Source organism: Hyperolius riggenbachi, chromosome 3 (genome assembly GCF_040937935.1).
Source record: "Hyperolius riggenbachi isolate aHypRig1 chromosome 3, aHypRig1.pri, whole genome shotgun sequence".
NCBI classification, from domain to species: Eukaryota; Metazoa; Chordata; class Amphibia; order Anura; family Hyperoliidae; genus Hyperolius; species Hyperolius riggenbachi.
In genome coordinates this window covers 218,918,970-218,939,540 of record NC_090648.1, presented here as the reverse complement: position 1 = coordinate 218,939,540, position 20,571 = coordinate 218,918,970, and the positions used below count along the sequence as shown (strand labels likewise).

General features: G+C 45.9%; 1 protein-coding gene across 1 annotated transcript in view; it reads right to left on the bottom strand.

Annotated features, from left to right (window-relative positions):
* ADPGK (ADP dependent glucokinase) overlaps positions 1 to 2,906 on the bottom strand; it is a 5,341-nt gene extending 2,435 nt beyond the window's left edge. Inside the window, exon 1 of the mRNA XM_068273608.1 lies at positions 2,097 to 2,906. Within this exon, the coding sequence (XP_068129709.1) occupies positions 2,097 to 2,323 (227 nt within the window). The 5' untranslated portion in view covers positions 2,324 to 2,906. The remainder of the gene's footprint in view (positions 1 to 2,096) is intronic.
* Between the last annotated feature and the right edge of the window lie 17,665 nt (positions 2,907 to 20,571).

Sequence of the window (20,571 nt, the reverse complement as noted above, 5' to 3'; positions counted from 1 at the left end):
AAAGCCATTTACAGAAACTAGATTCTTTAGGGTCTATATAAAAATTGGCACCGTACATTAACAGTTAACTAAACATCTGTATACACCCTATGGGCCTGATTCACAAAGCGGTGCAAAGTGTTTGCACGCCTATGAAAAGCCCTTTATCACGCCTAAACTCAGTTTAGGCGTGATAAAAACAAACTCGCGGCGCAATGCGCCCATTAAACCCTATTGCGCAATTGCGCACGCGGGACTTTGCGCGCAATCACCAGCACAAACCGGTGATAACTTAGCTAGTGCAAAGGTTATCACGCCTCAAGTCTTTTAGGCTTGATAACTGGGTTATCACCGCTTTGTGAATCAGGCCCAATGTCTTGAGTTTAGGATGAAAAGCCAAGTCACATAATCCCCTGGGGTCATTAGTCTAGAGCAGCGTTTTTCAACCGCTGTGCCGCGGTAGTGTGCCGCGGCATGTTGCCTGGTGTGCTGTACAGGTCTGGCCTCTCGCCAGACATGTTCCTACTGTAAGGGCGCAGGAGGGGGGGAAGCAGCGCTAGGAGGGGCAGTGGAGGCAGCGGTGGGGAGGGGGGAAATATCCCCCCTCCCCTCACTTGGGACCCCTCCTTCTGCCTCTCTCCCCCTCCATTTAGTGGTGGCAAGTGCGGGCTCGGCGGCGGGAGGCATGCGGAGAATTGCTCACCACTTCCGCGTTCCAAGCGCCGGCAGCGTCATGTCATCAGATCTCCGCCTTCAATGCCGCCCACTGTGCTTCCTGATTAGCGGAAGCACAGTGGGCGGCATTGAAGGCGGAGATCTGTGACGACATGACGCTGCCGGCGCTTGGAACGTGGAAGTGGTGAGTAATTCTGCGCATGTCTCTCTCCTCGCCGCCGAGACCGCACTTGCCACCGCTAAATGGAGGGGAGAGAGGCAGAAGGAGGGGTCCCAGGTGAGGGAGGGGGGATATTTCCCCCCCTCACCACCGCTGCCTCCACTGCCCCTCCTTCTAGCGCTGCTTCCCCCCTCCTGGGCATCTATACTGGGGGGAAATGTACTAGCTATACTGGGGGCAACTAAACGAGCTATACTGGGGGCAACTAAACTACCTACACTGGGGGCAACTATACTAGCTATACTGGGCACTACCTACCTATACTGGGTACTACCTACCTATACTGGGCAACATGCTAGCTATACTGGGCAACATGCTAGCTATACTGGGCAACATGCTAGCTATACCGGGCACCATGCTAGCTATACTGGGGCACTACCTACCCATACTGAGCACTATACAGGGGCACTACCTATCCATACTGGGACTATACTGGGGCAACTATGCTAGCTATGCAGCCGCACCCCAGCCCCCCCCCCCCCCCATAGCCTGCTGCGCACGGCACTGTCCACTAGGTCGCGCAAACACCCGCGCCCCCCCGGAGAAAAATATGGTCAGAAAGTGTTCCCCGGGCCGGAAAAGGTTGGGAACCACTGGTCTAGAGAAGGAAATAAGCTTAACTTAGCCTGTGACAAAAACTCTCCTCATTGGTTTACCTTAATTTTATTTTAATTTGGTTAGGGACAGGTTAAAACTGTCAGGCTCTGCTCTTTGGTTTGTGCTGCACTGCTTATTGTTTGACACTTTGCACTACAAAATAAACAGCCTCTTGTTTCCCTTTAATGTAAGGTCCGTACACACGCAGGACTGCAGGAAACGACGGGTCCGTCGTCACCTCCTGCTGGGCGTGTTTTCAGCAGACAGTCCGGCGTGTGTACAGTCTGTCGGCAGACTGATACGGCTGTTTCTGAGCGATAGCGGGAGGTGACGACGGACCCGTCGTTTCCTGCAGTCCGGCGTGTGTACGGACCTTTACCCTTCTATTTAAAGTCATTGGGGGAAACTTCTGTCGCAGGTTAAATTATGGTTAAGTACTGGGGTGGGGATTAGTGCAGGTTACACAAACAAGACATTTTCTGGTGCGAATGGTGTCAAAAAAATACATCTTCTCACTGGGGCACAAACCAAAATACACAAACTGACCGTTTTAACCCATATATAACCAAATAAAAATAGAGTTTTAACTTGTGTTATTATATTTCAGTGCTCAAACAGTACTCACCCCACTGCTATCTTCCCCCAGTGTTTGGCAGGTGCTGCAATGAGTTTATCCCATGCTGCAGAAAGAGATTCTTCGAATGATGGGTTGGAGATAGACTCCCTAGGAGAGATACTCTGTAGAGATGATGAGAGGTAGTCCTGAGCAGCCTCTAAGATATTAGGCTGTAGATGATGCAGGAGACCTACAGCAAGGGCCATCAGACCCACACATATAGTTTTTACCCACATAATGTATTGCAACTCCTATGTAACTAGCTATATAGTCATATAATCCGTGAAATTGTCAGTTACAAATGTGTGTACATAGATAGCTGCTACCTGAAAATACTTTATAAATAGGTTTAATTACGAATGAGATTGTACCCATTAATACATTCTCCATCAATTATCAAAATGACTCGAGCACCCAAGTGTGCTTACTGGAAGTCCACTATCTATGCTTATATTTTCTACCAACATGCAATGTTTCACTGCTCTATTATCCGCCCCAATCAGGCGCGATCACCAGTGACAGCTTCTGCAGGGAGCACAGCTACCGGTACACAAGTGAATGAATGAAGGCAGAGCACATCCAGCAACACGGAACCCCGTAATAACACTTCCACCTCCGGTCAGCGACTGTCTTGCGCATTCTATAGGTCCATTGAGAAGCGGCAGCGTATCTCGGCTCTGTGAATAGCGCCTGGCGTAGCCTAGCGGAAGGGTGCAGACTGAGCCTATCTTCCAATGAAGAGCTGAAGAAGGTCACCAGAGGGGTTTGACTTTCAGCGCACAATGAGAGCGAGGCGTAACACGCACCACACACTCGCTAGAGAGTCCACGTCACCAGCTGCTGATCTGTGCAACTACACTAACAACAAGCTATTGTACGTGTCTGAATGTGGGCGGGGATTTTTCTCGGCGGCCATTAATCTGGAGACAAAGCAGTCATTCAGTCATATTCTTTACGGTCGCTAACAAAATGACGGAGGCAGTGGGATGTTGAGCAGTGTGAGCATATTATAAGCGCCTACAGCGCTTAAACAAAAACCAATGTAAATGTGCGCTCACTCTCAAATTCCTATGCACTAAAAAAATAATGTGACTATCACAATATCTATATAACTTTAGTCCATCAATTTTTAGGTGTCCATGGATCGCAGTATCTATCACAAAGCATGTAGTGCACAGTCTAAATCTTTCCCAGATACTGCGCTCTCATGTAGAATCTCCATTGTCTGTAGTGGTATCACTCAAAGAGGAAAAAGCAGGGGTGCCTCTAGCCAGCCAGCACTAATTCAGTAGGAGACCTTTGGCAAGTCTCCCTTACACTGCTACTGCCAATAGAGCGCGCCCTAGTGGCTGCTGCTCTGCTCTGGCGCTTTGAGTCCGCAAGGAGAAAAGCGCAATATAAATGTTATTTGTCTTGTCTTGTCATTTTGTCACTCCAGGCGAGAAATCCTGTGGCGCCCCCCCCCCCCCCCCCCATGATTGCCCCCCAGCCCCATTTTCCCCACCCCCCAAAAATAATCTGTACTTATCCGTTAGCCGGGCGCATCCGGCAGGTGGCGCTGTTGTATCGAATTTCGATGCGCTGGGTTGTATCTAATTCCATTCATACTTCAACGTAGTACTGTGTGAATGGAAGCGCCGCAGGTGGCGCTAATTACATTGATACGTTGATAACAATACAGTGTTAATGGCAAGGAATACATTGTATTTGAAGTGGCTGGCACTTTTAATTCAAATGAAGGCGGCGGCAATGCAGATGAAGCCGCCGCCTTCCTCTGTTCTTCTTCTTCTTCTTCTTCTCCCCCTTTGCCCTCCTCTCGCTTCTACAATGCTGGCAGCCTGCGGGGACATGCGTCTCCCCCCAGAGTCGTTCGTCGCGGCAGGGAATCCTGCTTGTTTCCTTGCGACGAACGACTGTGGGGGGGGACAGGTGTGTGCCCCCCCCCCCCAGCTGGCAGGGTTGTATAGTTGAGAGAGGGCAAAGGGGGAGAAGAAGAACAGACGAAGGCGGCGGCTTCATCTGTTACATTGCCGCCGCCTTCATTTGAATTCCATGCCAGTGCCGGCCACTTCAAATACAATGTATTCCTTGCCATTAACACTGTATTGTTATCAACGTATCAATGTAATTAGCGCCACCTGCGGCGCTTCCATTCACACAGTACTACGTTGAAGTATGAATGGAATTAGATACAACCCAGCGCATCGAAATTCGATACAACAGCGCCACCTGCCGGATGCGCCCGGCTAACGGATAAGTACCAAATAATCATAATTCAGCAGCGTGTCACCAGAAAATCTGAAAATACACTTATTGCGGCATGGGTTCACCAGAAAATAGTTGTAATGCAGCAGAGCGTTTCACCATAAAATATACTTATTGCGGCATGCACTCACACACACCACACACACACCACACACACACACTATTCACACGCGCACACACACTATACACACGCGCACACACACTATACATACACACACACTATACACATGCGCACACTACACACACACTATACACACGCACACACTATACAAACACACACACACTATACATACACACACACACACACTATTTATTATTTATTTATTGTATTTATAAAGCGCCGACACAGTACACACTATATACACACTATACACACGCACAGTACAAACACACTATACACATGCACACTGCACACTACACTATACACACACACACACACCTACCTATGTCCTCCCCTTCACCTCCATCTCTACTAATCCCTGCTTTCGCTACCTTATAGTGTGTCTGATCCCTTAGGCAGAGAAATAATGAGGAGAGAAAAGCTGAAAGAGAGGGATGAAGATGTTTGCCTCACCAGGATTGCACTTTTATTTAGCTTTCCTGTATGACAAGAAGACACAGCCAGCCAGCACTAGGGAAAGAGGGAAACAAAGGTGAATGAAGGAGGCTGGTGCACACCAAGAGTGCTTCTGAGCGCTTTTCAAATCGACAGTGATTTGAAAAGCGCTGGGCTATTGTTACCCTATGACGGTGTTCCCACAGCAGCGTTGGGATTTTTTCTAATTTTTTGGAGCGATTCTTTCAAAAATCGCTTCACAAAGTCACATTCGCAAACTGCTAGCGATTGCTATTGAGATTTTGTCATGCAGTAGCCCAGAGAGAGGCGGAGTGGAGAAACTTAGAATAGCCTGAGATGGAGCAGAGAGCTTATCTGTATTGCAGTCCTAAATTACACAGAGACTACTTACCTGTAATAGGATTCCTGTCCCTGGCGGTCTCTCACACAAGTCAGAAAGCAGCCCTCCTGGAGTGTAAGGGACTGTCAACATTTTTCCACTTGTTTAACACCTTATCTGCACAGGCAGTCATTTTAACAATGGTGAGAGACCAGACAGATGTTTTCCCACAGACCCTCCAGGCAAGCTCTGCATTATATTGTGTATATTTACCAGCTTGCCTGCCATCTAATTGCACTTTTATCTGCTAGCTTAGTGTTTGACATTGCCTTACAACAACAAACCTGAATACACCAGGCACTGGATCAGCCCTAAATCACTGAATGAAAGGCGACCTGGGGGGCAGTCCATGCCTGACTGCTACACTAAGTCTCTCTAAATTAATGGAGTTACCACTAGCAGAGAGAGAGAGAGAGAGAGGAACTGACTTAATCAGTCAGGACTCAGAAGCTGATGCTGTACTCCAATGGATCCCTGACTGAGTGAGCAGGGACCAGTGCCTTCTCTCACTGAATCATTGAGCTGAAGGAACTGAATTAATCAGCTATGAGTGGAGTCAGGCGCTACTTTTAGCTGCTGTTGTAATCTGACCCCTGAGTGAGCTGAGAGGCATTTCTTATCTCACTACTCAGTGCAACACCGCTCTTCCCTCCTCCTGTCGCCCTAGGCAAAAATTTATAGCTGCCTAATGGCTGAGACGGCTGTGGGAAAAAGAGAAAAGCATAGCGTAATACTGTATTGATAAGGTGTCTCCAATTGCATTCCCCAGTGCCACACAACCACTTGTATATTCATAGCTCCCAACTGTCCCTTTTTTGGAGGGACAGTCCCTTTTTGAGAGCCCTTTCCCTCTGTCCCTCTTTCACCCTCATTTGTCCCTCTTTCAGGACTTTGTCCCTCTTTCTATGTAAATATATTTATTTCAATACTAAAAATGTGAATATAAAATAAGTTTTAGGCAGCGCTAAATGTAAAAATATTTAATCACAATCACTGAATAGTCAAATTAGCAATAAATTGACTCAATGGGCATAACCACTAATAGTAAGTGTAATAAAGGTCATGATCATCCACACACCAATCATCTCAATCACCTACTGCAGTAGAAAAAATTTAATAAGTGCACTGGTAAAAATATAATAAAATATAAAAATATAAAAAAGGGCAGAAATGTGAAGGATAAGTCCTTATTAAATAAAGCAGCATAGAAATAGATTGATTCAAAATACAATCTAATATGGTTATCTTCAGTATGTATAGCGTAACTGATCCTTGCAGATTCCGCAAAATAGATATAAGTATCTTTGGTGGAGGGTTTCCGCACTCACCAACATGAGGAAGCAAAGTGTACAGCAGAAATGTCCGTAATGAAGAGTAATCTTCGCAAGCTGATACTCACGATCCCCTGGTTGAATAGAATGATAGTTTCCGAAGCCGCTCAATCCAGTGTGTCCCGGCCGGTGACTGCACTGGAGAGTCTGTGACCCACTGAAGATGTCTAAGCAGCGGTGTCGGGTTAGTATGCCCGGCTCCAGTACGGGTGGTGCAGCGTCCCTTGTTCTTACTCCCGGAACGGCTCCCCGGATCTCCGTAGCGTGTAAGTTAGACACACCTCCTTCCTCAATAGTCGTGACGTCACTACAGGATTAGCCAATTGCTGACGCGTTTCGAAGGCAGCGTCCTTCTTTCTCAAAGCTGGCTTCAGGTTGGAGGGGTCTGCCTTTTAAGGGGATTGTGATGTCACCAGAGCTCTGAAGAGTTTATGAAAGTTCATTCGAAAGCGTATAGTTCCAAATCTTTGTTTAAACCATCCGGCACAAGAGTATTAAGCGTATAGTTCCAAATCTTTGTTTAAACCATCCGGCACAAGAGTATTAAGGTTGTAAATCCAGTTTGTTTCATACCTTGACATTTCAAGGAGATTATATCCTTGAAATGTCAAGGCATGAAACAAACTGGATTTACAACCTTAATACTCTTGTGCCGGATGGTTTAAACAAAGATTTGGAACTATACGCTTTCGAATGAACTTTCATAAACTCTTCAGAGCTCTGGTGACATCACAATCCCCTTAAAAGGCAGACCCCTCCAACCTGAAGCCAGCTTTGAGAAAGAAGGACGCTGCCTTCGAAACGCGTCAGCAATTGGCTAATCCTGTAGTGACGTCACGACTATTGAGGAAGGAGGTGTGTCTAACTTACACGCTACGGAGATCCGGGGAGCCGTTCCGGGAGCAAGAACAAGGGACGCTGCACCACCCGTACTGGAGCCAGGCATACTAACCCGACACCGCTGCTTAGACATCTTCAGTGGGTCACAGACTCTCCAGTGCAGTCACCGGCCGGGACACACTGAATTGAGCGGCTTCGGAAACTATCATTCTATTCAACCAGGGGATCGTGAGTATCAGCTTGCGAAGATTACTCTTCATTACGGACATTTCTGCTGTACACTTTGCTTCCTCATGTTGGTGAGTGCGGAAACCCTCCACCAAAGATACTTATATCTATTTTGCGGAATCTGCAAGGATCAGTTACGCTATACATACTGAAGATAACCATATTAGATTGTATTTTGAATCAATCTATTTATATGCTGCTTTATTTAATAAGGACTTATCCTTCACATTTCTGCCCTTTTTTATATTTTTATATTTTATTATATTTTTACCAGTGCACTTATTAAATTTTTTCTACTGCAGTAGGTGATTGAGATGATTGGTGTGTGGATGATCATGACCTTTATTACACTTACTATTAGTGGTTATGCCCATTGAGTCAATTTATTGCTAATTTGACTATTCAGTGATTGTGATTAAATATTTTTACATTTAGCGCTGCCTAAAACTTATTTTATATTCATATCTATGTACTGGGGGTTCTGGGGCTATCCCATTTAGGTGAGCTGCTGATTACTATAGGCGCACTACTGATACTCTTTATTAATACTAAAAATGTGTTTGATTGACTCTAAACTTTATTCCCAACCTTTAAATTGATATATTACTCATTTTAAAATGTTACTATGAAGGAAAGTGAACCAGGATAGAAAGGACCAGTGGGGTTTGAATTATAAAACAACATTTTTCTTAAAAAATCTTTATGGTATGCGTGACTAGAGGCGTGGCCAGGGTGTGGCAGGGGCGTGGCTTAACCACTTGAGGACCCTGGGCTTTAACCCCCTTAAGGACCAGGCACTTTTTTTCCATTCAGACCACTGCAGCTTTCACGATTTATTGCTCGCTCATACAACCTACCACCTAAATGAATTTTGGCTCCTTTTCTTGTCACTAATAAAGCTTTCTTTTGGTGCTATTTGATTGCTGCTGCGATTTTTACTTTTTATTATATTCATCAAAAAAGACATGAATTTTGGCAAAAAAATGATTTTTTTAACTTTCTGTGCTGACATTTTTCAAATAAAGTAAAATTTCTGTATACATGCAGCGCGAAAAATGTGGACAAACATGTTTTTGATTAAAAAAAACCCATTCAGCGTATATTTATTGGTTTGGGTAAAAGTTATAGCGTTTACAAACTATGGTGCAAAAAGTGAATTTTCCCATTTTCAAGCATCTATGACTTTTCTGACCCCCTGTCATGTTTCATGAGGGGCTAGAATTCCAGGATAGTATAAATACCCCCCAAATGACCCCATTTTGGAAAGAAGACATCCCAAAGTATTCACTGAGAGGCATGGTGAGTTCATAGAAGATATTATTTTTTGTCACAAGTAAGCGGAAAATGACACTTTGTGACAAAAAAAAAAAAAGTTTCCATTTCTTCTAACTTGCTACAAAAAAAATGAAATCTACTTTCCAAAATGGGGTCATTTGTGGGGTGTGTTTACTGTCCTGACATTTTGGGGGGTGCTAAATTGTAAGCACCCCTGTAAAGCCTAAAGGTGCTCATTGGACTATGGGCCCCTTAGCGCAGTTAGGCTGCAAAAAAGTGCCACACATGTGGTATTGCCGTACTCAGGAGAAGTAGTACAATGTGTTTTGGGGTGTATTTTTACACATACCCATGCTGGGTGGGAGAAATACCTCTGTAAATGACAATCTTTTGATTTTTTTTTTACACACAATTGTCCATTTACAGAGATCTTTCTCCCACTCAGCATGGGTATGTGTAAAAATACACCCCAAAACACATTATACTACTTCTCCTGAGTACGGCGATACCACATGTGTGGCACTTTTTTGCACCCTAACTGCGCTAAGGGGCCCAAAGTCCAATGAGTACCTTTAGGATTTCACAGGTAATTTTGCGACATTTGGTTTCAAGACTACTCCTCACGGTTTAGGGCCCCTAAAATGCCAGGACAGTATAGGAACCCCACAAATGACCCCATTTTAGAAAGAAGACACCCCAAGGTATTCCGTTAGGAGTATGGTGAGTTCATAGAAGATTTTATTTTTTGTCACAAGTTAGCGAAAAATGACACTTTGTGAAAAAAACCAATAAAAATCAATTTCCGCTAACTTGTGACAAAAAATAAAATCTTCTATGAACTCACCATACTCCTAACGGAATACCTTGGGGTGTCTTCTTTCTAAAATGGGGTCATTTGTGGGGTTCCTATACTGCCCTGGCATTTTAGGGGCCCTAAACCGTGAGGAGTAGTCTTGAAACAAAATTTCTCAAAATGACCTGTGAAATCCTAAAGGTACTCATTGGACTTTGGGCCCCTTAGCGCAGATAGGGTGCAAAAAAGTGCCACACATGTGGTATCGCCGTACTCGGGAGAAGTAGTATAATGCATGGGTATGTGTAAAAATGCACCCCAAAACACATTGTACTACTTCTCCCGAGTACGGCGATACCACATGTGTGGCACTTTTTTGCACCCTAACTGCGCTAAGGGGTCCAAAGTCCAATGAGTACCTTTAGGATTTCACAGGTCATTTTGCAGCATTTGATTTCCAGACTACTCCTCACAGTTTAGGGCCCCTAAAATGCCAGGGCAGTAATAGGAACCCCACAAATGACCCCATTCTAGAAAGAAGACACCCCAAGGTATTCCATTAGGAGTATGGTGAGTTCATAGAAGCTTTTATATTTTGTCACAAGTTAGCGGAAAGTGACACTTTGTGAAAAAAAACCAATACAAATCAATTTCCGCTAACTTGTGACAAAAAATAAAATCTTCTATGAACTCACCATACTCCTAACGGAATACCTTTGGGTGTCTTCTTTCTAAAATGGGGTAATTTGTGGGGTTCCTATACTGCCCTGGCATTTTAGGGGCCCTAAACCGTGAGGAGTAGTCTTGAAACAAAAATGACCTGTGAAATCCTAAAGGTACTCATTGGACTTTGGGCCCCTTAGCGCAGTTAGGGTGCAAAAAAGTGCCACACATGTGGTATCGCCGTACTCGGGAGAAGTAGTACAATGTGTTTTGGGGTGTATTTTTACACATACCCATGCTGGGTGTGAGAAATACCTCTGTAAATGGACAATTGTGTGTAAAAAAAATATCAAAAGATTGTCATTTACAGAGGTATTTCTCCCACCCAGCATGGGTATGTGTAAAAATACACCCCAAAACACATTGTACTACTTCTCCCGAGTACGGCGATACCACATGTGTGGCACTTTTTTGCACCCTAACTGCGCTAAGGGGCCCAGAGTCCAATGAGTACCTTTAGGTTTTACAGGGGTGCTCAAAATTTAGCACCCCGCCCACTTGCCAGGACAGTTAACAAACCCCACAAATGACCCCATTTTGGAAAGAATACACAACAAGGTATTCCATGAGGGTAATGGTGAGGTCATTGAAAATTGTATTTTTTGTCACAAGTAAACGGAAAATGACACTTTGTTAAAAATAAAAATAAAAAAAAAATTCTGCTAACTTGTGACAAAAACTAAAATCTTTTATGAACTCACCCTGCACCTCACATAATACTTTAGGGTGTCCTCTTTCCAAAATGGGGTCATTTGTGAAGTCTGTCCTGGCATTTTAGGGTCTCTGCAATCATTACATGTATGGCCAGTATTAGGAGTTTCTGCTATACTCCTTATATTGGGTATACGGGTAATGCACTCTGGGCTGAAAGGAAAAATGAACGGCAAACATACCTTGCTCCACATCAATGGCAGATCTTCCTCCACATCAATGGCAGTGATAACCTCAGGAGAGAGACACCCCGTGCCACCCTGCACTCAGGGTGAGCCACCAACTTATGTGACTGGGCCTCAGAACTTTAGTATACAGCATTATGCCTGTAGGATACAGCAATATGCCTGCCAATAGAGATGACTCTGTGTGGCATTAAAGCATCATCATAGGCCCAAAGTAAATCACATATAAACCGGGGGTGTCCACACTCAAGGGAAATTCAAACATGCCGTCTTATATCGCCAACCCAGGACAGATCAGCAATATCAAACATGGAAACCGATCCTTCTTCCAACTTTTATGCTTACCCGTTTTTTTGGTTTTGAAGCTCACCTCTCCTCCACCTGGGACAATGTGCGAAAGACCACTGAGTGTGTGCCTACTCCTATGTATGGAGTTCCCTAGGTTCTAATAGTGTACCTGCTTGTGGTACCTCTCAAAACACGGCCCTACACATAGGCCAGGCTGGTCAGGACATTTGGGACAAAAAAAAAACGGTGTCAGTCCTTCTTCTAGCACTGCTGCAGACACGACAACGTTTTCTTCGGATGCGTTGACCTGGGGTACTTGGAATCTGATAGGCGTAATGCCTTCCATGCAGTCGGCTAGTTGCATCTGGGGGGGCCCTGGCACCTCCTGGATACAGGATGTCCAGAATGATCTGTTCCTGAAATTGAAGGAAAGATCCAGTTCTCCCAGCCTTACTGTAGAGAACAAAGCTGTTGTATACTGCCAATTGAATCAGATAAAAAGACACTTTCTTATACCAGCGTCTTGTTTTCCGGGAAACTAAATAGGGTCGCTAACCTCTGGTCATTGAAGTCCACCCCTCCCATGTTGACATTATATTCGTGGATGACAAGGGACTTTTCAATGACTGCAGTTGCCCGTTGAATTTGGACTGTCGTGTCTGTGTGAATGGTGGACAGAAAGTAAACGTCCCTCTTGTCCCTCCATTTCACCGCGAGCAGGTCGTCAGTACGCAAGGCGGCCCTCTGCCCCCGTTCAAGTCTGGTGGTAACGAGCCATTGGGGGAAGCCCTGGCGACTAGGCCGCGCAGTGCCACAGCATCGGATTCCTTCTAACTTTAAGTGCTGAAAGAGAGCCACACTTGTGTAATAATTGTTCACAAAAAGATGGTACCCCTTCTGGAACAAGGGTGACACCAAGTCCCACACAACCTTTCCACTGCTCCCCAGGTAGTCAGGGCATCCGACCGGCTCCAATTTTGAGTCTTTTCCCTCATAGACCCTAAAACGACATGTATAGCCTGTGGCCCTTTCACAGAGCTTATACAGTTTCACCCCATACCGGGCGCGCTTGCTTGGGATGTACTGTTTGATGCCAAGGCGCCCGGTAAAGCGTAAGAGGGACTCGTCTACGCAGATGTTCTGTTCAGGGATATAAGCATCTGCAAATGTTGATGACAGGTGGTCTATGAGGGGCCGAATTTTGTGGAGCCGGTCATAAGCAGCGTGGCTCTTTTCATGACAGGTTTCGTCGTCGTTGAAGTGCAGGAAGCGCAGGATGGACTCAAATCGTGTCCTGGACATGGCAGCAGGGTACAAGGGAACATGATGTACTAAGTTCGTAGACCAATATGACCGCAATACATTCTGTTTCATTAGTCCCAAGTGAAGGATAAGGGCCAAAAAGATTTTAATGTCGGAAACTTGGACTGGTTTCCACCGGAAAGGCTGGGCATAGATGCTCTCCGGGTGCTCGGTGATGAATTGTGTGGCTTTACGGTTGGTCTCAACCACAATTAAGTCCAAGAGAACCTGGGTGATGAACAGCTGCAAAAAGTTTAGGGCCGTTCCTAGATGAGCTGTCGCCACCTGGACTCCCTGGGAAGTGGGGTCTCAGAGGCAATCAAACAATCACGGGACAATCAAATACAATCGCAGCACAATCGAAAAACAAGCGCAGCACAATCGATACAATCACAGCACAGTCAAATACAATGCACTTGGACGGTGATTAGGCAAGGGGGTCTGAGGGCGATTTGAGGGGGTGGGGGGTTGATCAGGAGCCCGCACGGGGCAGACTGAGTCCTGATCTGATGAGAGGCAGACACAGGGGGTTACTGATCGCAGATCAGTTAGTGATTGCTGGGGAGGACAGATGTAAACAAAGAGCAGGGGATGTAATCAGGAGGGGGGTATGAGGGCAATCGAGGGCCTGGGCAGGTGATCGGTTACCCCCGCGGGGCAGTTAGGGTTTGCTCTGATGGGTGGGGGTGCTGAGAGGTGATGGACAGGTGATAGACAGGTGATCAGAGGGGGATAAGGGGGTAAGGTAGCTGTATACAGATGTATACAGTATAAAGGGGGGTAGTCTGGGATGAGGTCTGGGGGTGATCTAAAGGTAGGGGGGGGGATCAGGGCTGACTAGGAGGCAGTTAGGGACCTAAACTAAGGGACAGCGTCGCTAGTTAGTGGCGGGGGGGGGGGGGGTTTATAGGGGTGCAAGGGTGCTGGCAGGGGACTGCTGGGGTGATCAGGGGGGGGTATGAAGGCTGGGGTGGGAGATCAGGGACTCTGGGCAAAAAAAAGCAATGTGTGCTGTATACTCACAAAGTGGTTCCTCCTCGCTGGTGGTCTCTGCAACAATGAGACCACGAGGCAAGGAGGAAGCACGTATAAGGCACTTTGTTTACCTAACAAAGTGCCTTATACTACCTGATTGGCTGTATTTGCGGATTCCTCCGCTCACCGGCGCTGCTAAGTGGCCGGCAAGCGGAGACAAAATGCCGGGCTATCGATCCCGGGCGGAGGATCGCGTCACGGATGACGCGATCGCTCCGCCCATGCCCCTACAAGGACCGCCGCCTTTGGGCATGAGCTGGTCCTTGTGGGGTCCGCTTCCCGGCCGCCTCTGTGCGTTAGGCGGTCGGGAAGTGGTTAAGTGTCCCTTCTTCTCATCTCAAAAAGTTGGGAGGTATGTAACATCCACCAAATAACAGGGTATCACAGGTCCACTCCTCACCATATACTATAGCTGCCAGATCACAGACAGCAATAAACCGGAAAATTTATACTTACCTACCGGTAATTTTCCTTTCCTGTTGAATCTTCATGGCAGCATACTACGGGTTAGCTCCGCCCCTAACCCTGCCTGGACCAGTCTCTATAAATTTTAACTCCACCCACTAGACAGTGCTTTTGTTTCTAGTTCTACCAATCATAAGTCGATCTGCTCGGGTGGGTCCTCCGTATGCTGCCATGAAGATTCAACAGGAAAGGAAAATTACCGGTAGGTAAGTATAAATTTTCCGGTTTCCTGTAGAATCATGGCAGCATACTACGGGACTTAACTAGACAATAATAATGAGGGAGGGTGATAATTTTATAATGCTGAAAACAAATATATCTCTCTTTATTTAGTTTGGTTTCACAAATAGAGAAAAACAAAATGCAATATTCACAACAGAAAACAACAATTGTTTAAGGCACTTCAAGGTTTTCCTCCTGTATCCTGTACTGCCGCTAACACTATCTTCCCAAACTGGGCCGTGGAGGATGCTCCTGGGTCTACCTTGTAGTGATTTATAAAAGTGTTAGTTGAGGACCAGTTTGCTGCTCTGCATATGGTGTCCGAAGAGACTCCCGCAAATGCCGCCCAGGATGTAGATATTGCTCTCGTGGAGTGTGCGGTTATATTAGTTGGGGGCTGTGCTTCTGCTCCCCTGTACGCTGCCCTGATTGCTCTTACTATCCATGATGAGATAGTCCTTGTTGCTGCCGGCTGTCCCCTACGGTATCCTATAGGCCCTAGGTTCTCAACGTGTGGTACGCGTACCCCAGGGGGTACTTCTGATGGTTCCAGGGGGTACTCAGGTGTGATATACTTAACCAAGAACAACAAATTTAGAGTTAAAGAAAATTATAAATCTTATTTAAACAACACCAGATTTGTATGTTAGCTAATTAAAAGCAATAGTAAATGCTTGGAAATGGTTTAGGAACCAAGTATCATGTACTAGGATTAAATATATATTTGTCAAGGGGTACCTGTGATAATGTTTACTATGCTAGGGGGTACTTGGTGAGTACAGGGTTTTAAAAGGGGTACATACCAATAAAATGTTGAGAAACACGGCTATAGGCAATACAAATAATCTCTCAGATTTACGAATTTGTCTTGTTCTATCTAGATATTCTCTCAAGAGCATAGGTATATTTAATGCATCCGGTATTGGTGCTGTCTGATCCTGGAACACTGGTAAGTTTATCTCCTGGTTAAAGTGGAAACTGGTCGCAACTTTTGGGATAAACTGCATGTTAGGTTTCAAGGTTACTCGGTCAGAATAGAACTGCATATGATCAGGATCACATGTAAGGGCCTGTAGTTCGGAGACTCGGCATGCTGAGGCAATTGCTACTAGGAACGCTACTTTTAATGTAAGATTAATTAGGTTACAGTCTGTCGTCGGTTCAAAAGGTGACTTGGCTAGCCCCTGAAGTACTAATGGGAGGTCCCACTGTGGGTAATAGTTGCGTCTAGGTGGCCTAAGTTTTGTTACTGCCCTTATGAATTGGACTACCAAGGGGTGTACTGCCCATCTTTTGTCCGTCAGTGCGGATATAGCGGAGATCTGGCTCTTTATGGTTCTTAATCCAAGGCCCATATCAAGTCCCTTTTGAAGAAATTCTAACATATATGGCACTGGTGGATTCATAGGATCGATCTCGTTGTGTGACATAAAAGTGGTGTATTTATCCCAGACCTTGTGATATGTTTTATTAGTAGATATTTTTCTTGCTCTTAGCATAGTCTCCGTTACAGCATTTGAGCAACCTATCTGCGACAGCTTCTTCCTCTCAATTTGCACGCCGTCAAATTGAGTATCCTGGGGTCTGGGTGCAGAATTTGTCCCTGTGTCAACAGGTCCCTGGGACACGGTAATTTGAACGGTGGTTCCACCAGAAGTTCCTGAAGGAGTGGAAACCACGGCCTGCGGGGCCACCAAGGAATTACCATTATCACCGTTGCGTTCTCCCATTGGATGCGTCTGAGTAGGTGAGCAATGAGAGGCGTTGGGGGAAAGGCGTATGCTAACTTGCATCCCCATGGTGCCGTTATCGCATCCCACTGTTGTGCCTGCTTGCAGCGGAACCTGGTTATGAATTTCGCACATTTCGAGTTCTGTGGGGTTGCCATTAAGTCGATCTGTGGCTCCCCCCATCTGCGACAGATCTGTTTGAAGATAACTGGGTTGAGTTCCCACTCGTTGTGGTCTATCCATCCCCGGCTCAGTGTATCCGCTATTATATTCTGAGTCCCTGGGATGTGTATGGCTGACAATGATTGCAGGTTGTTCTGAGCCCATTTCATGATCGGTGCTACTTCCCTTAGAAGTGATGCACTGCGGGTGCCCCCCTGATTCCGTACATATGCAACGGCAGTCGTATTGTCCATCCTCAGGATAACTGAGCATCCTCTGCATGTGTCTCCGTAATGTGTCAGCGCTTTCCATGCTGCTCGAATTTCTAGAATGTTGGCAGGTATTCCCGCTGCAGGTGATTCCCATCTTCCTTGAATATAGCTGTGGTCCAAATGAGCACCCCATCCCCACATGCTTGCATCGGTCGTAATGCATATTGGTTGTTGTTCCTGTAGGTTGTGGTGTCTTTGTAGATTGCCAACATTCTGCCACCATCTGAGCTCCTCTTTCATGCAGGGGAAGATTCTTATGGTCTGCTCGTAGCTTCTCCCTCTCCATTGGTTTAGGAACACTCTTTGGGATATTCTCATGTTCCACCTGGCCCACCTGACCATGGGGATAGCTGCTACCATTAGGCCAATCACCCTCATGCATTGCCTTGCAGACATCCATGTTGTACTCTCTGCGCCTGACATTCTCTGAATTGTTGACTGGACCTTCTCTGTCGGTAATCTGACTGCGTTGTCTGTTGTACTGATCTCCGCACCGAGAAAAATTATATTCTGGGAAGGGGTTAACTTGCTCTTTTTCCAGTTTATCAACCATCCAAAGGCCTGCAGGGTCTCTAGAAGAATCTTCCTGTGCTGGATTAACTTGTCCCTCGTTGGAGCAATTAATAAAAGGTCGTCTAGATAGTGGTGTGTTCGAAGACCCTGTTCCCTGAGCAATGCCACAACGTTCACCAGAATCTTTGTAAACGTTCTCGGCGCTGTGCATATGCCAAACGGCAGTACCTTGAATTGGAAGTGGAAGTCTCCTATAGCAAATCTGAGGAATCGTTGGAATTGACTGTGAACCGGTATATGTAAGTATGCGTCTTTTAAGTCGACAGATAACAGCCATTCTTCTAAGTGAATTGATGGAATGATGGTCTGAAGTGATTCCATTTTGAACTTGCTTTGTACTATGTGATTGTTTAAGACTCTGAGATCTAGGACGGGGCGAAGTTCGCCCGTCTTCTTTGTAACAAAGAACAAAGGGGAATATGTTCCTCTGAATCTCTCTTTCTGGGGAACCTGAATTATGGCATTTTTTTCCAACAGTTCCTCTACATATGTCTGGAGAATCTGTAGTTTGTCTGGGGATACTGGTATGTTTGTCGCAATAAATGAATCGTTTGGTGGCTGGCCTTTGAAGGTCCAAGAATGTCCCTTTCGTATAGTCTCTGTAACCCACTGGTTGTCGAATTTCTCCACCCACAGATGAACAAAGTTCTCCAGCCTGCCTCCTACTGTTTCCCTGTGGGTGGGCAATGTTTCAGAAGGACTTTTGATCCTGATTGTTGGGCGCATTACGCTGCTTGTTATATTTTGCCAGCGTTGACTGTGTTCCTTGCCACCTGCGGCGAAAATTTTGAGTCGTCCTGTTACTTCTAAAGTCTCTCTGTCTGGACTGAAAGGGCCTCTTGTCCCCGGGCCTTTGTCTCTTTAGTCGTCTATCCTGAGGGAGCAGTCCAGACTTTCCCCCCGTAACTCTAGATATAGCTGTGTCTAATTTACTACCGAACAAATTTTGGCCGTCAAACCCGATCTTACACCATGTGATACGCGAGTTGGGATCTGCCGACCAAGGTTTTAACCACATCGCGCGTTTAGCAGTTACTGAGTGAAGCATAGCGCGACTGGAGCATCTTAACACATCGAACGCGGCCTCCCCGATAAAGTCGGAAGCAAGTTTAAATTCTTCTAGAGCCGAGAGGATAGTTTTGGTATCAACTCCCGCCTGGTCTGCCCCCTCTAGATTTTCCACCCAGGTGCCAATGGCCTTGGCAACAGAAGTGAGTGCTATGGCTGGCCTGCAAGCGTTACCCATAGAAATATAGGCACGTTTTAAATCTTGATCCATTCGTCTGTCTAAGGGATCCCTGAAGGATATAGAGTCCTCAGTTGGTAATGTTACATGACGTGCCAGCCTACTGACAGATGCATCTACCACCGGTGCTGTATCCAGCTTCTTAGTTATATCTCCATCTAGCGGATACAATTTTCCCAGCCTATTAGCCAATGGTGGTTCATTATCTACTTCGAAAATGTCATTAACCTCGTCCATTATAGGAAAGGATAATACTTTCTTTTTTAGATGTGGATAATACGTTTTGGATTTAGCAGGGGGTTCCTCAGGTTCCTCCCATTCTAAGGCTTCACGGACTGACCTTACAAAAGGAGGAACTAGTGCAAAGTCAAATCCTACAGCAATATCATTAAGGGTTTGTACATCATCCTCTCCAGAGATATTTCCTGTCTCCTTTAGCTCGTGGGGTGCACCCGCAGGCGTGGCCGTTTGGTCTTTAAGTGTCTGTTGAACTATTTCCTTAATTAAGGTTGGAAGGTCCTGCTCTGGCGGACATTCTTCCACCGGGAAGGAAAAGAAGCATGTTGCACACACTAGTTTGCCCGGCATTGTTTTATCACCGCATGCCCAACACTGATTAGCCTGTGGCTGTCTATGGGATGCTTTAGAGGAGGAGTACTGCGTAGTAGCGGATGAGGTTCCGGGCTGGGGTTCTGGGCTGAAAAACACACGAGAATATATTATATTCAGAGTGTGAATACTCCCTCCCTCTCCCAAAAATAGGGAAAGAAAAAAAAAAAAAAAAAAGTGTCACGCTGCCTTACCAATCATTCTGTGGCTGATCTGTTTCTGAAGTAGATGCATCCATGCTTTACATAGATTACTGCAAGACAACAATAATATAATAACTTTTCCCACAATCTAACTCGCAACATGAAGCCTCTTTGAGGTCACCTGATTTGAGGAAGGTGGGTACCTGAAAGCCAACACCGCAGCAGCTGTAACAGAGACAGGTTCCTACACACGACTCATCCTATGAACATGAACATAAGGAACCCGCATTAGGCTACTGCACAGATAACAAAGCAATAAATCAAAGCCACACTAAAAGCCTGTTCAACAAAAGCCATTTCCTCCCTTACCGGTCCGGGGATCAAAGTGAGCTCTGTCTGCTGTTTCTCACGCTGCACTCTGTCTTTCCACGAGTGTGAATATATGTAGTGAGGTCAGCGTCTTACCTCACTTCCTGTTGGCCCGGAAGGAAACTGCTGGAGCGCACGGAAATCCTCCTCCCCGTCTGGCAGGCCAGCTAATGACACGCACTGCTCAGAGGGTAACTTGTACGCTTCCGAGTGTATGTGCGCGCCGCCTTGCAGCGCTATACACCTGCGCTCCCCCAAAAAGATCAGCCAGAAAAACGGGGGCGACTTCTCCCGGCCTGTCAGCACATTTAGTAGCCATGACCGGGGCATCGCAACGGTGGGGAGTAGCCGTGCGGAGGGCTGCAAGAATACAGCAGGTAGGCAGAAAAGAAAAAACAAGGAAAAAAAACAAAAACAAAACTATCATTAAAGAAAAACTCGACTAGTCCCGGCGTAGGATGGGAAAAAAAAGCACTGTCTAGTGGGTGGAGTTAAAATTTATAGAGACTGGTCCAGGCAGGGTTAGGGGCGGAGCTAACCCGTAGTATGCTGCCATGAAGATTCAACAGGAAAAGCACATTGGGAACTCCCAAGTTATTCCACACAATGCCGAGTGTTGAATATCACCTCCTTGTGCTTACACCAAAGCCCAGGTCTCACAGGTCCTCACCATATATCATAGCTGCCAGACAACAGACAGCAATAAACGCACTTAAAGGGAACCTGAAGCGAGGAAAATTATTTAAAATAAACACATGACG